The sequence below is a fragment of the Acartia tonsa genome, chromosome 2, assembly GCF_053477335.1.
Source record: "Acartia tonsa isolate MP-2025a chromosome 2, ASM5347733v1, whole genome shotgun sequence".
Lineage (NCBI taxonomy): Eukaryota > Metazoa > Arthropoda > Copepoda > Calanoida > Acartiidae > Acartia > Acartia tonsa.
The window spans coordinates 43,923,714-43,951,630 of NC_137261.1; the positions used below are offsets into that span (position 1 = coordinate 43,923,714).

General features: G+C 32.2%; 2 protein-coding genes across 3 annotated transcripts; both read right to left on the bottom strand.

Moving 5' to 3' along the window:
• Positions 1–366: 366 nt before the first annotated feature.
• Positions 367–13,615, bottom strand: LOC145311927 (uncharacterized). Its single transcript, XM_080150976.1, has 22 exons — positions 13,548–13,615; positions 12,969–13,047; positions 12,149–12,279; positions 10,259–10,397; positions 9,663–9,732; positions 9,082–9,145; positions 8,668–8,899; positions 7,940–8,144; positions 7,462–7,557; positions 6,997–7,221; positions 6,593–6,722; positions 6,020–6,258; positions 5,559–5,660; positions 4,808–4,913; positions 4,376–4,568; positions 3,785–4,043; positions 3,036–3,310; positions 2,627–2,725; positions 2,130–2,305; positions 1,764–1,853; positions 1,079–1,152; positions 367–839 (listed from the first exon to the last, which is right to left on the bottom strand). Exons 2-22 carry the CDS (start codon positions 13,045–13,047, stop codon positions 695–697), a joined length of 3,129 nt encoding a protein of 1,042 aa, XP_080007102.1. The 5' UTR covers positions 13,548–13,615; the 3' UTR covers positions 367–694.
• On the bottom strand, positions 13,588–27,465 carry LOC145311929 (2',5'-phosphodiesterase 12). 2 transcript variants are annotated; one of them, XM_080150978.1, is made up of 17 exons: positions 27,262–27,465; positions 26,696–26,795; positions 26,279–26,322; positions 25,860–25,973; positions 23,763–23,922; positions 23,322–23,370; positions 23,052–23,162; positions 22,498–22,589; positions 22,043–22,124; positions 17,949–18,027; positions 17,373–17,464; positions 17,067–17,177; positions 16,510–16,614; positions 15,681–15,781; positions 15,013–15,125; positions 14,671–14,748; positions 13,588–14,273 (listed from the first exon to the last, which is right to left on the bottom strand). In XM_080150978.1, exons 1-17 carry the CDS (start codon positions 27,433–27,435, stop codon positions 14,145–14,147), a joined length of 1,734 nt encoding a protein of 577 aa, XP_080007104.1. In that variant the 5' UTR covers positions 27,436–27,465; the 3' UTR covers positions 13,588–14,144. The 2 variants fall into 2 exon arrangements, with proteins under 2 accessions (XP_080007104.1, XP_080007105.1); XM_080150979.1 differs by having other exon boundaries at positions 26,272–26,322; positions 27,262–27,290.
• Positions 27,466–27,917: the final 452 nt, after the last annotated feature.

Consider the following 27,917-nt stretch of genomic DNA (forward strand, 5'->3'; position numbering starts at 1 on the left):
ATCGCATCGTATTATAGACAGCTTTCCGTGGATATTAAAATTAAAAATTTCAGGATTAAACCAATTTTATTAGCCCCAAGAAGCCTAAGGCCCCGGAAAACAAAATTCTATGTTTTGTACAATGGACGAAAAATTGCTGTACCTCCCCAATGATAATTAACAAAATTACCCCAACATCAGTATATCAAAATTATTGGTTGAAAAATGCTAGTTTCTACCAACTAATTAAGTGAGTAATAAAAGTCCTTTTAGTCAACTAATAAGAAAAAGTATTTATAAAACTTTGGGGACCGGTAAACACGGAAAACCAAATAAATAAGTTACAAGTGTGAGTTATATTCCAATGTCTGAATTAAAATCACTAAATTCATGTCCGTTTCAACTTTATTAACTGTATTTACAGAAAAAATATGAAAAAAGGTTTAGTTCATTAATAAATTTAACAAAGCTTAAATATTATAAATTTATTGTATATAATACCTTGCAAAAAGTGGTCTTCAGATAGAGAACAAAAATATTTGAGTTTGGTATAAGTATTAAAATCTAAATATATGTGACTATTAAATTTTAAATTTGGCAGTTTCAAAAAAAATCTATTAGAATTTTAAAGCAGAATTACTTATTCACGAAAAAATAAATTTAATTTATAATTTTTTTGGTATTTCAAGATACAGTTTTGAAAAAAATATAAATATTATTTACTGATAACAATACTATAGTTTATAACTTCTTTTTCTTTATAAACAGCATCCAATACTTTTGGTTGTACTTCATTCTTGTTAACAAAAACACCACCCAGAAACATCTTCATTGATTCGCCAGTCAAAATTAACTTCCATCTGAAATAAAAAGGCCAATTATATGTCTACAAGTAGTGTAATAACTATAAGCTGGCAATATTTCGGATGAAACAAGCGAAGCTCTAAAATCAGATGGAAGGAAAACGAACAATAACTTTGGTAGAATTTCATAATTTAATAAGCAGAACATGTTTTAATCGGACTTACGAACTTTCTGGTATCAAAATTTTAAAATATTTAATGTGCTTTTAGGTATAAATTGATTTTATATAACAAACCTGTGTTTACTGTCACTTGCATATGCTCTTAGGAAAAAGGCATTGGCTGATCTCCCAACCTCAAAATGATACAATCCTAACCATTTTTAATATTATCTTAGGTGGAAATTTTTACAAAGATATCTGAGATATGATATTGAATTTTAGAATATATTAGGTAAAGATAATTCCAATAAATTGAAATAGTAGTAAATATTACACGTATTTTGTTTAAATGACAATTAGTAAACTCAAATATTTAAAAATACAACACCTTAATCTGACTAGCATAGGTATAAATCATCTCTGCTTGGAAATGCATGTGGCACTGCATCAGTTGAATCATAATGACAAACAAACAAGAAATATCAACAAAAAAAAACTAAGCAACAAATATCAAAAAGTTTTCAAGGTTTAAGGGTAGTACCTAAGCTTTTATTTATTATTGAAATTGATATATGATACATGTGATTGTGGATATTAAGGCAGGGGAAAATTGTTTTCAATTTAGCGTGCTAATATGAACCTCACTTATTAGCCAGTTCTTTCATCCAGTAAGATAGGGTTAAGGAGGTAGATGAGGTTATGGTGTTTTAAGCCAGCTGCGAGTATTTCTTTATCAGAATACATGAAAATCTGATGCAATATCCAAGTAATAAGTAATAATATATCTATGATTATTGATATGAAATTGAAGATAATATTTTCCTTTTCCCAGGTTAGAGATAATGGTATGGAAGGGATACCAGTGGATTTCATTATCCTTTACATTCTTAGTTGCTGGTAGGCTCAAATATCCTGCTTTTATATTCTATTACTGGACAAAACAAAACCTTTCAATTACCTCATACGGGTGCTGCACTGTTTGCAACACTTTAAAGTCAGGTGCAACAACATAATTTAGGGAAGCAAAATCTCTCCTTTTCTGTCAAAACACACAGACAATCGGGATATTAGGTTAAATAACACGGCCTTTGTCTGAAAGTCCTAACTGTGCATGGTAATGAGTTGAACCAGACTCAGAGAGTAAAAATGGTCGGTATAAATCAAAATCTTTTCAGTAATAAAATATTCCTGAGGTTTCGTGTTTATTATTGATCCAATTGACAAGTTCACAGCAGGCTTCCTCATCTTCTTCCACTACTTCACCACCAGCATCAACCTCAACTAGTTGTCCTCCACCGTCATCAACCTCCACTAGATGTCCTCCATCAGCATCTACTTCAACCAGCTGTCCACCTTCACCCTCTGTAACAAATTATATTTGTTTTAATTAATACTTCATGATATCATTTCAACAAAGGCAAAGACAATATTATACTTCTCATAATCTACGCGGCAATTTCACACCAATAAATGCTTTACAATCAGCTGACATTTGTTTACATTTGCGTATTGTCAATTATCTTTAAATTTTTAACAAAAAATCCTTACCGTGGAAACGAACAAAAACGGTTGAGTATTATTTTTATAGAAGCATATATAATATTATATTAATCCTATCAATTGCCAAATCGAAAATAATAGGATGTTCACATGTTTATATTTAAGGAAGTGTTATGGTTTTACCTTGTAGATCAACTTGTGACTGGATCTGTTTACCAACATCTCCACCAAGTCCACTATGAATGCCATGAACGCTGATTCCAGGCACATTTAAATTGTCGACTATAAAAAAGTAATAATTTGAATAGGTAGCCAAAAACGATTTAAAAAAAATATTTTTGGGTTAAATGACAGAACATAGAATATGTAGAATATGCGTAGGTGGATATTATGACAGGGAAAAAATTGTTGTAAATTTTGGTTGCTGACATAGATCTCGCTTAATGGTCAGTTCGTTCATCCACTAAGAGAAAAGAGGGGCTGGTGTAAATTGGGAGTATCGTTATTTTAGCTAGCAACAAGTTTCACTTTATTAGAGAACATGAAAATCTGGTGTAATATCCATGTATAAAATAAATCAATTGTTACTAACCTTGTAGGGCATTTGGATCCAAAGAGACAGGTTCACAAATTAAATCTCCCATATCGATCGACGACATATCAACAAAATTATTCTCTTCCATTGACACCATGGGCATCACTTCTTCGAAATCATCATTAGTCTGGCTCATGTCAATATATTGCATCTGTCCAAGTTGACCGTTCTGCTCGTAGATACTATTTTGTTGATCAACATAGCTGTGCTGCTGGTTGTGACTACTACTTGGTGAAAAGTTTTGGTGCTGGTCGTTAAAAGTTTCAGGTAAACTTAAAGGATAGTTCCATGAGATATTTAAAGTATGGCGAAAAACATTAAAAGATTATCTATAATACAAAGTAGAACGATGTTTGTTTGTCTGTCTGTCTGTTTGTTTGTAGCGAAGAATCTCGCTAACCGCTGAACCGATCGGGTTCTCCTTTACAGGGTAGCTTCTCATAGGTCCATTGAAGGTTTATAACTATTTTCTTGGGGGGGGAAACACCCCCAACCCCACCCCCAAAAAAATGAAAATACCCCCCCAAAAAAGGGGCGAAGCCGCTAGTATTACATATTTTAGGGGGTATTTTTTTCTATAGGCAATTTATATTTGAGGGGTAGTGGAACCCTCCCAAAATATTTATAAACCTACCCAGGACCCGTGAGAAGCTACATTTTAATTGAGAACCATATCAGTTTATTAGAAAGGTATATTTAAAAAAAACTTCACTCATTCTTTATTAATTCTCAGCATGGAACTATACCTTTTATTTTCATTAGTATTAGCCATAGATTCAACTTGCAAGATTTGAAATCCTGAACCGCCGCTGCCGCCGTTATGCTGATTATCAGTCTTCATATAACCTATATTAGTATCATTAGGAGCATGGTGTACATACTCAGAGGTGGAAATACTAGAGTCAAGACAGATTGTTGGATGGTGTATGTCAGGTAGGATGCTTCCTGCAGATGGATGCCGTGTTCGTCCTCCAACTACTCCAGCTGATGTGGGATTACTACTTCCTACAAATCAGGTAATAGAGGATAGGACAATGGACTATTATTACAGTTTTGCAGATCTATCTTTTATTATTTATGAGGCTATAAAACTAGATTTAACTTGAAAAATATGTTTCTCAACCCTCCTATTAAATATAATCCATGTTGTTTTTAATGTTTTCTAATGAGGTATGTAGTGATTCTTCAAAAAAAAATTTGCAAAACTTAATTTTTATCGCTATTCAACTAGGTGATACTGTCATTACTTTTAAGCAATAAATAAACTTATACTTTTATTCTTACTCCTAATGCAAAAAATTCAACTTTGATCCATTGTATTATCCCTATATCCCTACCCTTTAGAACATTAGTATCTGTAGAAGTGGTTCTTGGACGTATTATCAATGGTTTCACAAACTGTGCTCCGGAAGGCTTTGTGGTATTTGTTGATGACTTAGATATCACAGGTTTGGGCTTGGCTACAGGCACAAGAGGCGGGGGTGGCGGTTTTTTCCGTGGTTGCTTTACAGTGGTTTCACCATCTACATCCTAGAAATAATGAGGGGTGGTGTACTTAGATGTTCCATATAACAATACGTTTACTCCATCTAAAAACATCCTTTAAAATTAAAAATTCATCGATAACATCCAATCTACATTCTAACATGGATAAATTAACTATAGGAGTTGTCTGTTGCGTATGGACATACTGACCCAAATTATAGAAAAGCTTCCCATTTAACAGTTATTTTGCATTATAAACTAAAAAATATTATAAAAATATTTACGTTAATTTGTTGAGTTAATAGCTGGCTGAGTTCCTTGATTTCTAATCTGATAACCTTCACTTTTTCACTGTACACATCCTTATACTTCGGATTCTTCAGTTTGGCTCTGAAAATAATTGACAGTTTTAGATATCTAACTAGCCGTATAAAAAAAACGGTTGCGGGACCACCGCTCTCGCATACATTGGGCTGTATGTTATACTCAGGGGTGTATATTCTACATGGGATCCCCGGCTCAGGGGGAGGGGGGGGGGGGGGAGAATAAAAAATTAGTGATTGGAGGGAAAAAAAATGTAAAAATTAAGAAAACTGAAAACATTTTTTCCATTCCCCCCCCCCCCCTCCTTGGTAAAAAAAACTAAAAGAATATGTGGTAGGGTGGATAAAATAAATAAAATATAGAGTTCTTTAAATATTTTTCCATTTTCCCCCCTACTTGGTGAGAAAAAACTAGGGGGGGGGGGGGAATAAAGAAATTTGTAGCCGGGGAAAAAAAATAAATCTTGTGCAGAATATACACCCCTGGTTATACTAGTACTCAAAGTTACATAATAAAGTTTTCTTATTAATTGGCTTGTCAACTTCGGAAACTTTAATCAAATTTTGATTGAATGTTTTTTAAGTTGAACTTCCTAACGTTTCAAACACTAAATGCAATATAATTTTGTGTTTCATCCCTGTATTTATCGGCCAGTGTCTTTAGAATCGATCCCTGTCTTCTAGTAAAAAAATGTTAATAATAAATACTTACATATGATTCTGTAGCTTGGAGATCTCCCTAACGCGGAGATTAATCTGACTGTTTAGAATCTCTATATTGTTCTGTTCTTTCATGTCGGTCACATTTATCATCCTTAATAGTAAATATATTTTATCATCGATTGATACTAAATAAACTGAGATTAACATAAGAACAAGGGTGACAAAATCAAACGTAGCGGAGCAAAAAATCAGGGATGGACTGTGACAAACGGACAAAGTGTGTTATAGATTAGGTGTTCATCGGTACGAATAAAGAAAAAGAGAGAATGTGTCATTACTAACCAGAACAGAATTAATGAATCAATAATTTTTCATTTGTATCTTAAATGACCGACAGACTAAGCTAATGGGAAAAAATATTTTTTACTGGATGATCTTTTGTAATGGGTTGTTTTTTAAAAAGGCTAATTTTGTGACGGAATTTAGAGCTACTAAGCACCATAAACCTACTTGTCATTAGTTCTTCCTCTTTTAGGGGCCTGCTTGGGTTTCCCTTTACCAGAACCAGCATTCCCCTCTTGTAAACTTAGATCCTCTTGGACGGATGGCGACATATTGAAATCAGCTGATGGGGAAGACGACACAGCTGATACGGAAGGCGACATACTGAGATCAGCTGTCGACGTTGGCTCAGTCTTAAAATCAGCCGCCACAACGTCAGCGTGGATCATTGTCAACATATTGGTAGCCTATAACAAAAAAGCTTGTAAAATGTAAACATTATTCTGTCAATTTAAATCTAGATGTAGATTTCTTGTTAATTCCTAGGAAAAATTAAATCTGTATAATTATCGTTATAAGAAATCCGTTGGTATTTTTTTAAGTAAGAACGTCAAACTATTTTATAGTCATAGTCAATGATTTTAGAATGTTAAATTAATCTTGCTATGTCTTAGCACTATTTTTGATCCAAATTTTGAATTTAGTCTCATTTATATCCTACATTTATACTTACATGAATTTAATTAAATATTTATTAAATATTCCAACTGCTTCCAGCTGCCAATAAAAATACTGCATTACCTGTGTATCAGTTAGCAAAGCTGTCATGTTAATTTGAGGCGTTTCTTCCTCATTCTCAGTGTGTAGTTCTTCTGTGATTCTCTCCTTCTTAATCTGACCGCTGGCTAGTATCACTGGTTTCGTCTCTTCGCTAATAAAATTTGCATAGATTAAAAATATTAATGAAAAATAGGTAATGTGTAAATGTCATGTAAATGTATAAGACAGTTAGGCGAAAAATATTGTTTTTAACGGATTCGTTGTCGCTCTCTAGCAGAACCATGTTTAATCACATTAGCACAATAGCAACAGGGTCAAATTTAAGTATTACACTTTTTAGTTTTTTTTTGCAAATCTGTTCACCCATGGAGTAAAAGAATGATTTTACCCAAAATATATTCAAACGCTTTTAAAAATAAACAAACCTGGACTCTTGGCAGGACCAAACCATGCCGATGCCTATTCCAGATCCTTCCGAGTTTTCCTCATCCATAACTTCTGCTGATTTTCTTTTATTAGCTCTAATAGGGTTTATTCCTGCAACTGCAGGAACTGGAGAACCTCTTGTTCGACCACCCTTCCCTTTCTGGGCCTTTGCCATAGTGGTTTGGAACATTTGGCTGTTAGGGTTTGCTCCCTTGCTTCCTAACCTAATATTAAAAATATTTTTTGGAACAGAAACATAATTTTATTATACACTCTGAACATAACGAAACATTTAATGATATTTCGTCAAATAATTCTTAACATTTGAAAGTATTCTTCATAAAAAAACACAGTGAAACTATTTTTTTTTATAGATGATACAACTATAATAAACATTATTTTACATGAAGGAACTTAAATGTCACTTGCACTCGTTCGTGCATAGTTCTCTTTTTGTATTTTACCTCATTTTAACATTGGCTTCATGATCAAGAGCCAGCCTTTTTCTATCTCCAAATTCATGATAACAAACAGGACATATACAACCAGGTATCACCATTCTACAAATATTTAGTTGATGTATTAAAAGATAAGTGAAATAAGTGACCTAATATTTACCGAAGCAGCTAATCAACTATTTTCTGATTATTCATAGTTCAGTTCAGCCATATACGAAAAAAGGAAAAATAGTAGTATTTTCTTAAAGGTTTAAGAATGGACGATTTCTATTTCAAAAGCAAGAATAATATCATGATTAACGATTATATCTATTATTTTGCTAAAAGATTTCCATTAAAACATAAGATTTTGTTATCAAAGAGGCATAAAACGAAAACTTTTAAATGAGAATCGTAGAAAGGCACATCTTACTAAACATTTGCTATTAAATGAGTAAAAATTTACATTTAAACCTTTATTTTTATGTTAAAATAAAATTTTAACCTGCAGTTAACACAGACATGATGGTCCCGCTTACAAGAATATATCCCGGCTTCAGTAAATCCCTTGAAACAGTAGGTACAGCGGGAATATTCCTCTAGCCCAGCATTATTTTCATTCTCTGTAGGATTTTCATACATGTTAACATCATCACTGTTTTCATCCAAAGAAGCATCGTTTGTCACATTATTCATGTATTTTTCATCCACTGAACAAGCAAAGAATATCATTAACTATGACAAATATTTATTAAAACCAGGGGTGTACAATATTCTGCAGATTTCACCCTGCTAAGGGGGGGGGGGGGGATAAAAAATATGTGGTAAACTTGTAGATAACTGGTAGATAAAAACTTGACACTGAAAAATTGCAGCAGGGGAAAAATGAATCTTGTGCAGAATATATTATACTCCCCTGAATAAAACTTAATTCAAAACTATGTCATCTATTAGGTTTATCTCTATCCTAATAAATAAAGTAACAGGATCTGTGTCTGTGTGCGTGTACTGAAGGATATCACTAACCGCTAAACCGATATGGTCCTCCTTTTCAATTTTGTTTAGCTTCTAATAGATCCTAAGGAGGTTTATGACAATTTTGTGGGAGGATAAAACCACCCTCTCGCCAAAATTTTATAAAGCCCCTAGGTGGCGCCACTGTATGACTTACTGGATTTTTTTAATTGCAAATTTAAAACTAAAAAAGGTGAAATGATGTATTTTGTTGGTCACCTGTATCGGAAGAGAAGGATGAAACTCCCAAATCTAACACAGATGAAAATTTTTTCTCTTGCTTCACGCTGTTCCCATAGAACTCAGGTACACTATCACTGCCTCCAGAATAGGAGTAAGACGGGCTTGGACACGGGTCAGGCACAGTTTCAGGCTCCGGTTCCGGTTCTGGCTCTTCCGGTTTAATTAGGTCATCAAAAATGTCGTCCAATTCAAACTCAATAAATTGAACCTGGAAACAATAACATTGTATTTTACTTTATTTATAAATCTACTAAAGTTGAATAGCTAGTGAATAAAATTTATTTCTCACACTTAAAAACAAGGAAATTTCAAAATTAATCTCATAATTTTCATATTGATATGTCTATAATACGTTGCGATAAATAAATTCATTTAAAAGAGGTAACTAACCTGTGAAGCATAATTGTCCAACAACTCGCAAATAAGGTTCTTGCACATTAGCTTGTATTCAAACCTGACAAAAAATAGTATGTAACCATTTTAACTTTATATGATAGTTGATCTGTCGTTAATGCCCAATGCTTGTAGTTCTATAGTTCACATCGTCTCAGAGATCTTGAGGGATAAGACAATCGAGGATAAATTGAAATACATCCCACAAAATTACCCCTTTTGTAGATTAAAATTGTTGGTTAAAAAATTGAACAGTCTATCAAAGCCGTCCAATGTATTAAATTAAGAATAAACATGGTTATTTATTAGTTAATTATCGCATTGTATTATTGAGGTTTTCCGCAGATATTAAAATGAAAATTTAAAATATTAAAACTGTTTGGTTAGCCCAGGGGCCGACACCCCGGACTCTCAAAACTGTAATAATCATATGATTTTATCTTAATATTCGTGGAAAATTGTCTGTAACACGATGCTATACATGATTTATTAGTACGACCGTGAATCGGTTTTAATCCAGCGAATGTGATTCGGTTTCTAAGCCCTAGGTATTAAAAACTAAATTATAAAAAGCTTACCTAAAGTCTGAAAGTGTAGAAAACTTATTTTTAATTCTCTTGCTTAAATCCAACAATGTTGGCGGGAAATCTATAGAAAATTAAATATCTTTTTTCACCACAAAGTACGAGAGAGCTAATGTAATAAATAGGTCCATTGTTTAATTTCTATATTATAATCTAGTAAGACTACCCTTGATATTTTACTATCATTATTGACAAAAAAAAAAGAAGAGTAGATTAATTTAGGCACCATAGAATTGAAAACATAGATTTTAAATATTTTTTTTTCTGTATTGCTCGTAGTTTTTGTCATATATCCTATTGGTCAGTTCGTTCATCCAATAGGAGGGGAGAAAGGGGGGGGGGTAAAAGGGGTGGATTGAGTGTAACGTTATTTCAGCCAGCTGCGTGTATCACTTTATCTGAGTACATGAAAACATGGTGGGTGCAACATCCAATATTAATATACCCGACCTAATTAGTTAATTTTCAAAGACCCAATTGAGAGACGGCGCAAGGTCATTGTGATAAGGAAATACAATAATTTAACCCTTTCACCCTCTAGCGTTTTACTCTAATCAAGCAATAATAAATGGATTGAAAAGATATAATTCCTAGGGCGAAATTAAAAGCTCCGGCATTTTTCTTTTGTTTAAACATTTCTCTGGAAATGGTAATACAGTTGAAATCAGGCTGACTGCTGGATAACTCCTCAACCTTGTTCAAGAGTTTATCTTTCAGCTCTTGGAATTCCTAAATATAAAGAGAAAAATTTAGTATTTATACGAAAGCAACAGGATGTATATATGTCTCTACCATAAAATCTCGCTAACTGAAAAATTATTGAAATATCGTCTCAAAGAAAAAGATTAAAATATCTTCCATTGACCTAAACCCCGAACCACTTCATTATGCAATCTACATTTTCCTGGATATTTTGTCTACGGTAGACAATAAGTGTACAGCTTTACAGTACATTGTTTCTATTTGTTAAGTTAAAGCAACACGTATGATAAAAGAAAAAGATTCTGTTTAAAGTAAAATGCTTATATTTCAATCAAAATCTATATTTTTGTATTTTTTACCGATCCACTTCATTATGCAAATCAAAAGAAAATCAATGAGAAAACGTTTGTTTTGCCCTTTTCTCCACTTTTAAAAAATAATTCTGATAAAATAACAATTTTTTAAGGGATTTATCCATTAATTATAATGAAAAACAGTTTAAGGTAGATTTTATTGATTTTTCTAAATAAGAAATAATTGAAAAAAAGAACTTCTATCCCTATCACTTTAGAGGACAGCTGCCGACCCCCGGTCTTATGGATGAAGCTAAATACATGTAAAAAATATAAATTTGCCTGAAAAGTATACAAAAATGTTTTTTGATGTGTTAAAAAAATCCATTTTAAAATCTTGATTTTGAGGATGATGGCCTTTAAGATGCTCTTACTGGTGGTGATGGTGAGCTAAATGTTATCAAAGTGCATGCCCTTGAAGAAAACTTATATATTGAACTATGGTCCAATTTTTGTAGTCATAGCAGCCTCCAGCCAAGCAATATTAAAAAAGAAAAAAATTGCAATTTTAATTACTAAAATTCATAAAGTAAATAATGTAGTTTTTAGATAATGGTTATATTTCATGTCGAGAGGCTCCACTGAAGGCTGCTATGACTACAAAAAATGGTACATAGGTTAATAGACAAGTTGTTGTAATGGTCATGTACTTAGATAACATTTAGCTCACCTTCACTACCAGTAAGAGCATCTTAAAGGCCATCATCCTCAAAATCAAGATTTTAAAATGGATTTTTTTAACACAATAAAAAACATTTTTGTATACTTTTCAGGGTAATTTTTATCTTTAACATGTATTTAGCTTCATCCATAAGACTGGGGGTCAGCAGCTGTCCTCTAAAGTGATAAGGATAGAATTTCTTTTTTTCAATTATTTCTTATTTAGAAAAATCATTAAAATCTACCTTAAACTGTTTTTCATTATAATTAATGCATAAATCCCTTAAATATTGCTATTTTATCAGAATCATTTTTTAAAATTGGAGAAAAGTGCAAAACAAACGTTTTCTCATTGATTTTCTTTTGATTTGCATAATGACGTGGATCGGTAAAAAATAAAAAAATATAGATTTTGATTGAAATATAAGCATTTTACTTTTAAAAGAATCTTTTTCTTTTATCATACGTGTTGCTTTAACAAATAGAAACAATGTACTGTAAAGCTGTACACTTATGGACTACCGTAGACAAAATATCCAAGAAAATGTAGATTGCATAATGAAGTGGTTCGGGGTTTATCTCAGTGTAACCAATACAATTTCAAGAGCTCAAGAATCCAAAAATTTTCAATTTTAAAAATTCAAATAATTTTCATTAAAGTTCATTTAGAAGAAAATCAATTGACAGAAAATTAGATAAAAAATAGTTTATCTCAGATGAAATACCTCAAAAGAAACCCCCAGAGGGGGGGGGGGGATAAATAACCTGTTTTTTTAATGTATGGCACACTGGGCAGAACCAATCCCTCTTTTCATCCAGCTGATCAGGAGATATGTCCACACAGACCATGTGGTACCATTGCTTACAACAGTCACATTTTACCCAGGTGCTGGTGGCTAAATATATAAGTATAGATGTATAACCTTGTTCCAGTGTTGAGAACCTTATTCGTCTGCTACCAAATTGCTTTCTGTTTTTTTTGTGGCGCCTTGACGGTGTTTAATATTTCCGACGCTATTGTGATACTAAATTTCCAATTGAAAGTCGGCACAGGGTCCCCACCCCGAGAACCTACAGTTATTTTAACCCATTCCCTCTATTCTTTTAATTTAATGCTACAAATTAAAAACTAAGAATTTGTGGCATGGCTTCTTTACATTGCTCGCGTATTAGTCTGTAGAAAATGTGAGACAGAGAAAGTGTTTAGAGTCAGGAAGGGATGAGACATTGTGCTTTTTATTACACTAGTCCCAAAAGTTTTATAATAATACTTTCTCATTCGTTGGCTTTGGAGACTTTTTATAATTATGTGTATCTCCATTGGGGATATACATCGGCAATTGTCTTATCGCTTTAGATTTCTGCTTTAGAGTGCAGGATTAAAACAGAAATGAAGTAAAAATACTATTTGTTTGCGTCATAAACATCATACACAATCACATAACTACGCATATCCGTGTGACTGCAGAAAATTGGGGGAGAGTTTTAAGTTGTATCTAAAATACGTTTACCAACACAAACGAACAATGAACATATCCTAATTTTGAAGAAGCTACGCTTCCAAAACAATTAATGGCGAACTTACATTCTGGCCTAAGGCATGATTCTGCTTTGCAGTCATTATTGTTCCAAATTATCTTCTTTCTCTTTCCTTTGGGAGGCATCTAATCAAAGATATATTAATTCATGTGGTTATTAACATGTTATTGTATACGTTCTAAACATAACTATAACAACTTCATCTCAGTAAAATTACGGCTTATCCATCGCAGCAGAGATTTATAAATAAAGTGATCGTGAAGCATTTTTCAAATAACTCTTAATTGATGTAAAACAGCTGTAGAAAATTTTGATTCTTAAAGTTATAATATAGTGCTATCAAAGTTATTGTACAAATCTCTGTATTAAACACTCTCTTAATGCATTGGTATTTCTCTAAACACGGATGGAGTTTTGAAAATATAAAGTTCACGATCACTTTAGCTAAAAAAATCGCGAGTCTAAGTAGAAATTAGTGTGAAAAGGTGAGACAGACTAACAGGCAGACAAAACTTTTGGAAACCATCAATTCAGATGTCCCAAGGGATAGCGGGAACTTTTAGTAAAAACACGCAGACAGAAATTAAGACAAACGTCTTTCCTCTTTTACATAAGAATTACCTACCTTTTTAGTTTTTTCTTTGCCTTTTCAGCATTTATCATAATCTGAAAATAATATGAAAAAATAATAACCTATGCAATTGTTCATTTAGGCGATAGCATATAAAAAAAGTCTAAAAATTTGTGTAAATAATAAAATCACAGTATTCATAAATCATTGTCATGCTTTTTCTTAATTTGAAAATCTATGACAATAATATTAAAACAAGGAAGATTGATATTTATAGCATCAGTTTATTCAGTCAGTCATAAAAGATCTTTGTCTGAACGCATCATTTTTCCTAATAGAAAAACTTTTAATGATTGTTACCAAGAAAATAACAAAATCCCTGTTCTGTATTTATTTACAAATCATAAAATAGTTATTATCGCATCGTATTATAGACAGCTTTCCAAAGACATTAAAATGTAAAATATAAGATTAAAACCAGTTTTGTTAGCCCCGGGGGCAAAACAAAACTGGTATTTAATTTATGATTTTTATTTTAGTATTCGTAGAAATTGTCTATAATTCTACAAATGATTTTTCAGTATGGCTGAGAACCGGTTCTAATCCAACGGATATCAATCGGTTTCGCATCCATACTGGAAATATGAATATTCAGCTTTCTTCTTTGTTAAAATGTTTCCATTTCAGATCTGCCACAACTGAGATGTGGTCTGATGGGAAGGAAACATTGGGCAGGGCGGTGTTCAGAGCAAGTTCTTCAGCAGTTGGAAATGGTATAACCTTAGAATTAAACATTTTTTTTCGTTTTTTTTTATAAAACAAGGAAAAGTTCAACAAATCAGACAAACAAAAGAACATTGACAGAAAACAACTGGACTTTTGAAGTTAAAGAGACAGAATTTTATTTGAAATCTGATGAAAATTTTGTAAGTAAACATGTCTAATTATATTTTAAACCATCAACATGTTTCAAATAGACATACAGGCATTTAAAAAAATAGTAGAAAAATCTGCTGCCCCAACTATGGTATATATTGTGCTTGTTTTATAATTTTCTACCATATGAATGCAGAAAGGGGGATGTAGGAGGGGTTTAACAACCCCTAAAAATGATATTAGGAAGATCTGCAAGCCCCTTTTTCACCTTTCTGCCAAAAAAACATGTTTCTAAGCATACCTGATCAACTGTGAAGGCAGTTTTATCATAGAAAATATAATCCAAACAATCTTTGAAGCCAACAGTGTAATTTGTATACTAAAATATTTTATCATATCACATGTATAAACCACACTTTCCTTTCTTCATTTTGGGATTTAACCTAAACCCTAACACATCTTGAAATTTTTGTCGTCCAAACCCTGAGGAACTATCTGCGGGACATTGAACCTAGCCTAACCTAAAAATTACCTAAAAATTAAATATAATTTTCACCAAAAAGTTTTAGCTTGAGACCCTTGGGCCATATACTATATGAGGAAAACACTATTTTCTTTTTTAGTGGTGCATGTGACATGATTCCTGTGGAGTGCCAGCGGCTGTATCTAGGTGAAATAAATGCTTGAGCTGGAGTCCTGTCACCTGCTCTCCCGGACAACTGGACCAGTCAGGATGGCTTTCTGGTATGTGTCCCTCTAGATATAATTTTTATTTACTATAATTTTAAGATAAATGTACACATTCCTTAGAGCCTTGTGGGGCATTTATTACAAGGTAAAATTAGTTTCGTACCATTCCAGGTATAAGTAATAACCAACAAACAAAATAAATCTAAAATAATATTTGGGGGGCAGATGGAATTGTCGTCAATTTTACTATGTGTTGCCCACCAACGAAAGCTGAAAAACGTATAGGTTTCGTGAATTATTTCGAATTAATTTCGTTGTTGGTATAAGCAGACATTAAACACCTTTCACACAACGAGCAATAAAACATAAGGATTGGTTTAATGAAAAATAAAAAACATCTACCTCTGTAATGGATATAATATAAATATACGTGGGTATATTGACTTTAATTTAGCTAGTTAGTATGAACCTTTTTTATTGGCCAGTTCGTACATCCAGTAGGGAATGGGGTAAAGGGGGTGGAAGGGGGTATCATATCGTTATTTTAGCCAAATGCGAGTATCACTTAATCAGAAGTCATGAAAATCTGGTGCAACATCCAAGTAATAGTATATTGATTACCTCTGCAATACTGAAGAACCCCAAAGGGTGGAGTTGAATTAAAGTCTCCACACAACATGACTGAAACTTGGGCATCAGGATTCTCCTTTTCTATTTCATCCCTAAATTTAAAAAAAAATTAATATCTAGCGAGAAGGAGCAGTTAGGATTTAATTTTAAACGGATTCTAACTACCACAGGACCATATTTGAAGGCCACTATGTCCGTTTCTTTTGAGATTCTTTGAATCTAATGCTAATGAGACCTGTGTTATAATGTTTTAACTAAACTCAAAGATGAAAACATCCAAGAGTAGCGATATAGAACAAAATTGTGGATGGATCAACAGATACACTGAGTTATTCTTGATGCTCTAAGTAAAGGGAAAATTCAAAGAAATTCCGCCTATCTATCTTGAATTGCAGCCGAGAAATTCACGTTTTCACCTAAAGGTTTCTTACAGTCGGACTAAGGACGGGCGGATATTTTGCTATTAAAAATAACATTTGCATTGCACATTCCATAAGAATCTCTACATGTTACACAACAATGTTTTTTATCATACACATGAATTAACCATGGATCTAAATGTATAAGATAATGGCCGATAAATTGATGTACATCCCCAATGATGATACACAAATTTACCCTTTCTTTAAATGAAAATTAGTCGTTAAAACGTTTGAACACTCATTTTAATGCACAAACCAATTAAAATTCAAAAATATCTCCAAAGTTGATATGCCTACGAATAAGAAAACGTTATTATAAAACTTTGGGGACTAGTATAATATAGCACATTGCCCCTTCCTCCCTCTATAAATTAGCTAGCACACACAAGAAAATATACCTAAACTGTTTAATTTCTGTAAGACACATGTCTATCTGTAGCAGACGGATATGGTCTGCATCTGGCTTGAAGAATAAATGTGTATTTCCAACAATCAGGATATTCCTAAAATATAAAATATTCAAATAAGGGTTAAGATTACGTATGAATCTGAAAATAGAAAGCTAAACATGATTAAAAAACGTTTTGATGGTTTCGGTAGTGTTAAGAAAGGGTCTGAAAAACCTGTATTGGTAGAGCCCAACAGGATTATGAAAAATTAAGTGCCTCTCTTTTACAAATTAGAGATCCCTTGGGCGATGATCGGTGTACCACTTATAAGTGAAGGCACCCAGGATTAGGATATAACCAACAAGCGAAATAAATCTAAAATAATATTTGGGGGGGGGGGGGGCTGGTTGTCTGTCTGTACTACAAAGCTTAGCCTCCCCAAAATCACGGAAAAATGTGCTTAAATACTAAATATTTTTTAGAATTAATTGCGTTGTTGGTTACAGCTGAAAAGCACCGTCCATGTATTGACATAATTAAAATATTAACGCTAAACAAAATGTTACCCCGAATTATCTGTGCTTTGAATGGCTAGCATATGAACAGCAGTGGTACGCTTCAGTAGCCGTTCCTTCAATCCAGGTACTTTGGTGACTACTTTCATTAAGTGTCCATATCTAAATAATACAATAATATCAGGGATCTAAAGGGATAAGATAAATTGATATAGGGAATTTATACAAAAAAAAACAGCCGTCTATCATGAGTAACATCTGAGAAAATCACATTTTTTCGTTTAGCGTTACGGACTGACGGGCGGACAGGCAAAATCAATTATAGAGTAGCTTCGCTACTAATAAAATATTCCTTTCCTGTTATTGAGTTCATCACTAAAAACAATGCTTTTACTTTGAAGGAGATTGAATTTGCTTTTCCGGAAAAATATTGATAATCCTTCATCAACCTAAACATTATTTAAAAATCATGTTCTAAATCAACTAGTGGGTTCACCTATTGCATCTAGATGCATCATGCGGTATAGCTTCTCAAATATAATATTTGTTTAAAATAAAACTCAATGGATTTATTAATATTAAGGGGGGGGGGGGGAGTCCTGACACTTTTGCGTTAACAGGGAGCATAGGCTTTGTCTTAGGAGTGAGAGGATAGGTAATTTGACAAAAAGTTTTCTTTTGGGATTAAGTTTCCTTATATCTTAAAAAATTGGATTTGGCCTCCAGTTGGTCTCTTAGTTTGAAGAGATAGAGGTCAACTTACACTTTATTGTTTTTGTCAAATAACCTTTCCTCAACACTCCTAAGACAAAGCCTATGCTCCCTATTTACGCAAGTGTCAGAACTCCTCCCTCCCGAGTCCCCCCTTATCGAAACCTGAGACTACCGACAAAAAAAACCTTACTACTTAAAGTAAAAAAAAGGTATTATAACCTGTCCGCCTTTCTTTGCAAATTCTCCAAAAAGTCCATATTTATCCAGCACGGGAAATAGATCATGTTTGAAAACTTTCCTAAATTTTTATCATAAAATTTAGTTTAAGTCTTTCATTAAAATATTATCAAGTTTATGAGATCATTGTGTAAGTGGTACTTACATGGGATCTTAAGGGATGAGACAAAAGACGATAACTTGATATATATCCTTTATTATGATAAACAAGGTTCCCCCTTCTATAGATTAAAATGCATAAGTACCTAAAGTTTTCTACCCTAATGTACAGAGTAACGTGGATATAAAGTTTTAGGTAAAAGAGTAATTAACTATGACTGATAACTGTGTTTGTTGGTGCCAGTGAATGATAACGTAAACAGACGAACGTTATGTCATACCCTAATTAGTAAGGTAACTGCGCTTTTAAATGGTTTTTCATCGCTTCGTAATAGACAGCTTTCCCCGAATATTTAAAAAGATAAAATTTAAGATTAAAACCAGTTTTGTTAGCCCGGACCTTAGGCCACTCGGGGCTACAAAACTGGTATTAATTTCAAAATTCTTATTTAAAATTTTTAATATTCATAAAAAATTGTCTGTAATACGATTACATGAATTTTCAGTAGGTATGTTTAACAATCGGTTCTAATCCATCGGATATCGGTTTGGAAGCCATCCTGGAATAGTTATTTATCATATTTTCGTAATATTGATGAATGCTAGAATAGTTATTTCTCGTATCGTATTATAAACGGCTTTCCGCGGATATAGAATGTACAATTATAAGATTAAAACTAGTTTTTTTAGCCCCGTGGTGCCGAAGGCGCCGGCTAAAAAACTAGTTTTAATCTTATGATTGTACATTTCTATATTCGTAAAAAACTGAATATAATACGATGCTAGACATAGTTTTTTCGTATGGATGAGAACCGGTTCCTATCCACCGGATTCGAATGAATACGAGAAAGGATATTAAAATTATTTCAACAATTTTGGTCATGTGATCAAAATTTGAATTTTCCTTCTACTATTGTCCCCTTTGGGGGCGAAGTAGGTGGAAATTTAAATTTTTGTCACTTGACCTTAATATTGGTGAAATAATTTTGAATGACCTTTCTTGTATAAGCAATATTGATAAAATATGATACTTGGTTTTGTCTCATTCTTTATCTTTTTGTTAAATTCAAAAAAGTCTATCAAAAAATTTACATCATCTATGAGTGAACAATAAATATCTCTGTCTATTTTTTTCTATATTTCTTCCCCCTCCCTCACTTCTCTGTCTATTTCCTTCTCTCTCTCCTCCTCTTTTGTACGGTCATTTATACAATAGAGATAACCTAGAGACAGCACAAGGGAATTTTGTTTACATTATGTGTCAGCTATAAATTGTTGAATATCTTAGGTTAAAGCTTTTCTTCCATCTTATAATGTGAAGCGTATGACACAACATATAATAAGTTAGTTATAAATAATTTAATTTCTTATAATAAAGTTAGCTTTCTAAAAATTATATCATTGCAAAATTTTGTTGCAAATAATGTTGCCTATAGGGCCGTATTTCATATACAACAAAAAGTGAACAAAGGTTTCTTTTTAAGAAAAAAATGGGGTCAGATTGACCATCTATGTCTAATGTTTATACCCACATCAAATATTAAATTATAATAATGTACAGTAGAGTGGATCAATTTTGGACATTGAATTTGTAATCAACATTTACAGTTTAAACGTCATATAAGAAACCTAAATATAAAAAATTGATTTTGTCCTTGAGGGGAAATGGGGGGGAAGGTGTGTAAATGCATTAAAAATTTTAGAAGTTTATTCTGGAGGTGCAACTTTTTTTCTTTCAAAGTATTCTATTCAAAGTATGCATGTTTTTGAATTTGTCTTGTTGATTAATATAAGAATATCAAATTGGTTTTAAAAAATATTCATCCAAACATGAAAAATCTTAAATTAAATGTAAAATCTCTTGGTTTTGAAAGTTATTTATGGATTTTTCTTGCTAGGATCAATAGTTTTAAAAACAGATTTTTTATTCTTATTCTACTCTTCAAGACAAAATTGGGAAGGTGCATAAAGCTATACTTTGAAAAATAGAAATAGAAGAATAGAAGCATATTCTGAACCCCTTTTTCGTCAAATCTAAGAAGGAACATTCCCATATAAACAACCCCTTAAATAGTGGATGTAAATATTCATTTATTTCCCTGGTATCTCATTTATATCCCTGGTATGATTTTAGAAGATTTTAAATTTTTTTTGGAAGATTTTATAATTTTTATTAATTACTAAAAGAAAGAAAATAAGATATAAATGATCATAGCCGGGAAATAAATGAAAATTAAAAACCAAAATTAAACCACATTTTAGCATAAAAAAATGAGTTTTTTTGTTTAAATGAGAATGATATTCCTGTCCAGTTTTTTGTTTAGGAATGAATATTTCTTACCCTCGTGAATAAATGATGACCTATCGGTCCATCATTTATTCCCTCGGGTAAGAAATATTCATTCCTAAACAAAAAACTGGACAGGAATACCCCATTTCTAGCAGACAAAAGTATTGTTTACTTTCGACTCAAGCTGATGTGGATTCTTAAAAAATTATAGACTCGCTACTCGATAGTGAGGCAAAATTATTGTTGTGAAAAATCATCCAAAAGCACATTAAAAATCTACAAAAATTAAACAAAATCATATGTTAATAACCCTTTAATATTTTATTTAATTTTTGTAAATTTTTTTATACGATTTTGGAGGATTTTTCACAAAAATAATTTTGCCTCACCAGCGAGTAGCCAGCCTAACTTGTTTTTTAAGAATCCACCTCGTTTCGAAGCTTTCAAATTTAAACGAAATTTTTGGGCAATTAATTCTGATTCCGCAAAGCTTTCTACTAAGAAAATATACTGTTTACAGCTGACTTTTAACTATGTATGAAATGAAAAAAAACATGCATTCTTAACAAGATGTGTACAAAATTTCAACCAATGAAATTAAATGTATGTACCGATGCGATTCTCCTATTGGCTCAATCAGACATTCCCTCTCTTTCTTAGTACCTTTATTCTTTGAAAGAAAAAATAATTGCCCCCCCCCAAAAAAAAAATCTTCCCACAAGTGTCTTTCTAAAAGTTTACATGCATCAGCGAGCCTCCCCATTATCCAAAATATTTTCTTTTCATTTTTTTGTCTCTTATATGATGTTCAGACAGAAAGTGTATGTAGCACATTTAAAATTAGAAAATCATTGAGAATCAAGCCACTCTAATGTACAGCATTTATTTCTTCTATTCCACAGTACAAAATTATTCCTGCATTTAAATTTAACATATCATATTGGAAAAAATATTCTTGTATTTAAAATTAAAAATCATGTTGGAATTTTTTTACAATTTTTAAATTTTTTAATAATGTACAGCAAATTATTTCCTTTTTATCTCATGTTTTGAAATTTATAAGATAATTAGAATATTTTGCAGAAATAATAAAAGTTATAAAGAAGAGAGCGTCAGGGGGGTCTCCCCCCTCAGAAAAAGCTTGGGCTTAAATCTTCAACAAATAAAGAAAACAAAATTATTTTAAAAATTTCTTTTTTATGTTAAATATTATTATTTTTATGACACTTGATTTTGAATGACAAAAAAATGTTGAAATAAATATTACCTACTGAATGAAATGTTAAATTAGAAATCAATAATGATGTTGGAAAATTTATTCTTATTTTTACTCTGAAAAAGGAATTAACAAAAAATAATAATTTTTATTCCAAACTTTTAAAACAGCATGTCTATTTCTTATTAGTTGACACTCGAATTAAAATAAAATAATGCATATTATTTCAAGACCAGAAATAAATTTAAAATAAATAATTTTCCTTCCCCTATATTTTTTATTCCAAAATGCCAAGAATTAATTTTGAAATAAAATAATTTTCTTTCCAATATCTTTATTCCTTTTTCTTTTTGGACGTCATTTCATGTCCAATGAGAGACTAGTGTTTAAATATTTTAAGGCTTATTAAAGCATTCATTTTGAATATGATAATAGGAACATTCTTTCATTAAATGTGATAAAATGCCTTACCTATCAGTTTCTTGGAGACACAGGATATCAGGATGAAAGTTTATTATTTCTTCAAGGATTAATCTGACTCGATAACGGTAATCTGTAATAGTTGTTTATCACATCGTATTATAGACAGATTTCCACGGATATTAAAATGAAAACTTATAAATTAAAACCAGTTTTGTTGGCCCTGAGAGCCGAATGCCCTGGCTAACTAAACCTGTAATATTTTTATGATTTTATTTTAATATTCGTGGAGAATTGTCTGTAATACGATGCAATAAATGATTTTTCAGTGCGGCTCTAATCCAGCAGATTTTAGTCGTTTTCGTAGCCAAACTGAAATATGAATTTCTTGTAATTAATTTCATATTGAAAAATAATGGTGAATTTTAAGTTATGTTTCTCTTTTATTAGACTTCACTGCTACTGGACTTGTTTGTATTTTAACAAAAACAAGTCTTATTTCTTACCCATTGCAAATCTAGGACACTGTGGAAAAAGTTCTGCCATTGCGAATTCGCTGTCGGCGTACAGATCCGCCAGAATGTTATAGGTCATCACTCTAGCAACAAGATAATAATTATGATAAAGGATTTAGGATATAAACGGGGATATCCAAAAATATATTTAGTTCCTTCATACAGTAGGAGGAAAGGGGGTGGATGGGGGGTATCGTTATTTTAGCCAGCTGTGAGTTTACTTTTCAGAGTACCTATATGCAAATCTGGGTTTAAGTTAACCCCATCCCCGGCGTTTTTAATACAAATTTTCTTTTCAAATCTCCATCACTTTTTTTTAGTAGGTAGATTAAAGTAAAAAATTAGAGGGGGCACGAGCTATAGATAAGTACCCGTACCCACAGTGCAGTGTGGGGACCCTTATCCGACTTTTCATTAGGTCTTTAAATATCAGCCGGTAGCGTCGGAAATATTAAAACTTGTTGTCTGTGTTATGCATTTATTTATTGCAGGTAGGTGGGTATCCCACTAGCATAAATATTTACAATTCAACCAAAAAGATTTACCTGAGTATCGGAAAATCCGTGACTGCTGGCGTCCAAGCCTGTCTGGCACGGGTAGCTGACATATCTGGAGGGGCTTCTATCTCAGTACTCGAGATTACTGTGAATGTGTCGCCTTTTCATTAGATGTACTTATCATTCAATTTTCATATTTACAAAGTTGTTTATATCTTATACATTTCAAACTCGAAACTTAGGGAATTATAAATAGTTTGTCATTTAAATACAAACTTTACAAGTCATTTCATATTTGACAATGGCAAAATAAGTTTTCCTTTCACTTCTCCAGAAAATGGTGTGATGTCCAACCTCAATGTGCAACCTGTAAAAATATTTATTTTTTGATAAAAATACCTCTTTGTTTCTTTTTAGCTTTTTATACAAAAGAACAAATTTTAAACAAGGACAATATGTACATAAGTGTTGTAGCTTTTGAGCTTAAAATAAGGACGTAAACACTCATAAGTAGCAAACACAAAAATCATCGAAGAAAATTCTTATTTTAAAGGAAATCTTGACAGAAAAATCTATCATGAAAAGCAGCAGACGAGAAAATAACATTTCCACAGACTGACAGATATGGAAGGGCAAAGTGAATTATAGAGAATCTTCGCTTCTAAAAAATTTTTGAAAACTATTCTGAACAAGATATGCGAGAAACGTTGTACAATGTGTATTTTGTTCTTATAGTTTTTAAAATAAACTTTTGTTTACCGATATCAAGTTTTTCTGGGGTAAAGAAGAATCCCTCTTGCTTAAATGTCCAAAATTCTGGTTTAAGATCTTGCAATTTTGGTTTCTTAGGATCTAAAGAACTGCTAAGCTTTTCTTTGCTTGTGAACCATTCATATTTTGCTGAGTCATTGAATGCTAACTGAAAACAAATATATAATAACATTAGTTAAGTAAATATTAATCAAATACATTTTTAGTAGCGCAGATACTCTATAATTCACTTTGTCTGTCTGTCCGTCCGTCCGTCCGCCCGTCCGTCAGTCAGTAAGATAGAGATAGACAGCTGAAATTTTTAGTGAAGATTACTTTGACATATGCGAATCTAATCTATACATTGTTTTGTCCGTCTGTCTATTAATTGGGGTGCTAGATTGATTCCTAGATTTTTAGGGTCAAGCGGGGCATTAACCGGTAAGGGGCATTACCGGTAATTTTTTACCCACCTTCAGAAAATGACATTTTTCTCAATGTTCTAATCGACTGACAGAAAAAAACATAAAAGCAAATTTGTTCCTTATTAAATTGCCTACAAAAAGTATAAAATTAAATTTTTGTGAGATGAATTTCAAGGGTACTTTTAAGGTCTCAAAGTCGGACGAAATTTTTTTTTTTCAAAACTTTTTTCACCTAGGTGTATAAAGATCGACCTACGCAAAAATTGGTAAGACCTAGAACTGATCCGTAAAAACCTTTTGAACTAAGAATTGCCCGCTCTTTCCAAATCCGTTGAGAGCTTAAATGTAGAGTTAATATTTTTTTTTTTCAAAAATGACCAAAGTTCGTGCGGGGTATTTTTCGGTAACGTCGAAAAAAAATTCAAATTCGATTTTTAAGATCAATTTTCAGGTTTTCTTTGGTAAAATCTAAAATTCAATATGGGCTTTTTAAGAATTAGGCCAAAAAGTGAATAGAACAGGTTTTTTTTATATAAAAAAATTTAAATTTTATTTTTAGAGAAAATTTTTGTGAAAAAAAAATCGAAATTTCTCGTCTTTTAAAAAAAAATGATTTTTGACATAGAAGGAATAGTCCGATCTTTATGAAAATTTTTGTGGATAATCCCTATAACCTATACTAATTATGATTATTTATGTTTGACTGGCCGTTTGGCCGTTTTTCATCATTTTTTTTAGGTTGAAAAGACGTTACCCACAATGCCCCACCATGGGGCATTTATCAGTAATTTCTTTGAGTCCAATTATGACAAACTTCTAAAAGTCCTAGGATAACGTCCTATTAGGACCTGATAGTCCTTTACGTAAGCTTTCTAATGGTCTTGGTCCCATTTAAAAATATTAATATTTACCCCATTTTTTTTCTTCAAAAAACCGAAAAAATTACCGGTAATGCCCCGCCTCACCCTACGTTTTTGTAATTTTCTCAATTTCTGTTCAAGATGGGATTAAAAAAAATTTTTTTTCAGGGATTAAATAAATTCAAATCCTACATATTTCCATCAAGTGTTATTAAGATACCTTTATTGGTTGGGGTGCTAGATCGATTCCTAGTTTTTAAAGTTTTATGATTTTTCCTACATTTTTCCCAGATGTCTACTCATAATTTTTGAGCTTCGCTACTTATGGATGTTGTCAGTTTATAATCCGAAACCTTAAGCTTTAATCAAAAGGAGAAGTCAATCAGTTCAGTAGATATTAAAATCTCAATATTCAAACAAAAAATTCTTACTACTTTAAATAATAAACTAGTTACATAAATCGCTTCTAGCGTGGGTAAATGAAGGTCATGAAAAAAGCCTAAGACCACCCTAAGACATTTATACACATTCAGACCAGCAATTTTAGAGATCTTAAGCTTTAGACAAAAAAAAGCTTAATACTTTATAGTGAAGGATAGAATAAACAATAATTTTCAGGGGAAATTGAATGTGATTCTGACAAACAATTCTAAAGGAAAATTTCCCCACAACCCCCTTCCCCTTTTCCTCCCTTTCTTGCCCACACCTCTTCAATCACATGAAAAAAACAAAATATACTTCCACCTTACTTTAAAAGGTTTCGTGATTTTTTGTAGAATTGATTGTTAGAATAGCTACCCAGTACCCATGACTAATTTTACCTCTAATTTAGTAGGATTTGTTATAAAACCAGCCATCAGAGGCTCTGCAATTTTGGCCTCCTCGACCAGAGGTGGATTTACTATTAAATCATATTCTGTTCCATTTATTATCATCTACAGTTCATCAATTTAATGAGTTTTAAGACGGCATACCGTTCCAACAATTTACTACAAAACAGTTAACGTAATCAGGGATCTAAGGGAAAAGACAAAGGCCGTTAAACTGACGTACATCCCAAATGATAATACAAAATTTTTTCCCTTCTATATATTACAATATAATTAGTGTTTGAAACTTTGGACACTCAACTTAATGAACCATCTAATCAAAATTCAAAGTTATTCAGCCAACGAATAAGAAAACGTCAATATAAAACTTTGGGGACAAGTGTAAACACTGATTAAATTGAACCTGGTGCCTTGAGTCCGGATTTTCTAACCAGATATCCAGCAGTAGAAATATCTAGAAGAATTAAAACTGAAATTACTAACAATAATAATTTAAAGTCTTATTTTCTGTGTATTTATAATTCATTATAAATATTGCCTATGCATTTAACTTATTGGGTATTATATTACCTGCATAGACAAACTTCGAGTTTGTGTGAACAAGGTGTTCAGGAAAAAATGTAGTTACGGACAGATACACTTTTTAGAGACCATCGTTTTAGATGTACCAAAAGGGACATTCAAAAGACGAGATAGCACTGAAATTTTGTTTTTGAATTGGTGGAAGAAGTGAACACTAGATGCCTTTTTTTCAAAAAGGCATAAAAATACCTAACAATGTTTTGATTGCCCTAACCTTTCCCAAGACAAATACCCTTAATTATTACCGTTTAAGTTATCTCCACTTTGCTGAGTAAACTTGACATCTATTATTGTCTCCGCCGCGTTCTTTTTCTTCTTTTTATTCAAGATCTTTTCAACGTTTGCCTACATTTTTATGTCAATCAAAAATAATTTAGAAAAATCTAAGCTTTTATAGGTTGCTTAGTTCCTAAAAAAAAAAAAATATTATTATGGTATTCCTCATAGAAAAACACTTTAATTGAATAGTTGGGGGCAAAACAGTTTTTCCTAATTTAATTGATGGAAGAATAAATGTATACGTAAAGATATAAAACCCAGGCAACTAACTAGTTCCAGTGGTGGATACCTTTATCGTCTGCTAACAAATTGATTTCTGCTCTTTTGTAACGCGTTGACTTTGTTAATGTTTTCAGCGCTATGGGTTGATATTCAAAGACCAAATTAAAAGTCGGCAAAGTGTCTCCACCCCAGGGCATAGAGTTATTTCACCCCTTACCCCTTAATTCTTTTACTTCAATGATAAAAAAATTGATCATTTTCTTCCCTTAACTGGTCATAAATTCAAACCCTCTTAAACCAAATTTATTACCTGTACTCTGGCTGTAAACTGATCAAAAGGTTCGTCCAGTCCTCTGTTCATATTAAACTGCCTGCCAGGATCCTGTCCTGTGGCCGCTGCTCCGGATGTCTGGTGGCTGTACAGGAAAGAAAATGTAAATCTTTCCTCCCCCGGGACATGCTTAACTATGGCCTTATTTCTCATTCTAATGGATTATCAGATTAATAACATATAATCTTTAGTTATAACAGCGCAGTAGGTATATTACATACTTGATGCTCAGAAAAAAAACTTTGATTTTAATACTATTATCATAAAAAAAATTGAAAATCTGAACTAATATACCAATGATATGAGGAAATATTATTATGTAAATAAATATAAAAGTGCTAGAAAGCTCCCTAAAAGCAGTCCGACCGCCATGGAAATTTTTAGTTGATTATGCTCCAAAATGATGAGAATGTTGACATTAAGTTTCAGCTGTGTATCTTGTATAAGAACCGAGAAAATCACGTTTCCTCCACTTCACGTCTTTCGGACGAAAAAACGGACGTATATTTTAGAGTAACTTCGCTACTTACAAAGTTCATCTCTGACAATTTCCTGAAAATTATTGGGAAAGCGTTGGATACGTATCTTACACTACGAAAATGTTTGCTATGAACTAAAATATCTGAACTAAATGT

Excerpts from the sequence above, each read along its gene's own strand:
- LOC145311927 (XM_080150976.1), bottom strand. The coding sequence starts at position 13,047 with ATGCCTCCCAAAGGAAAGAGAAAGAAGATAATTTGGAACAATAATGAC. Across the intron at positions 8,900-9,081 it reads TGGACAATTATGCTTCACAG|GTTCAATTTATTGAGTTTGA; the intron begins GTTAGTTACCTC and ends TATTGTTTCCAG. Across the intron at positions 4,044-4,375 it reads AGATACTAATGTTCTAAAGG|GAAGTAGTAATCCCACATCA; the intron begins GTAGGGATATAG and ends CCTGATTTGTAG.
- LOC145311929 (XM_080150978.1), bottom strand. The coding sequence starts at position 27,435 with ATGAGAAATAAGGCCATAGTTAAGCATGTCCCGGGGGAGGAAAGATTT. Across the intron at positions 18,028-22,042 it reads TGTCTCCAAGAAACTGATAG|GAAAGTTTTCAAACATGATC; the intron begins GTAAGGCATTTT and ends ATAAAAATTTAG. Across the intron at positions 14,274-14,670 it reads CTGCCTTCACAGTTGATCAG|GTTATACCATTTCCAACTGC; the intron begins GTATGCTTAGAA and ends TTTAATTCTAAG.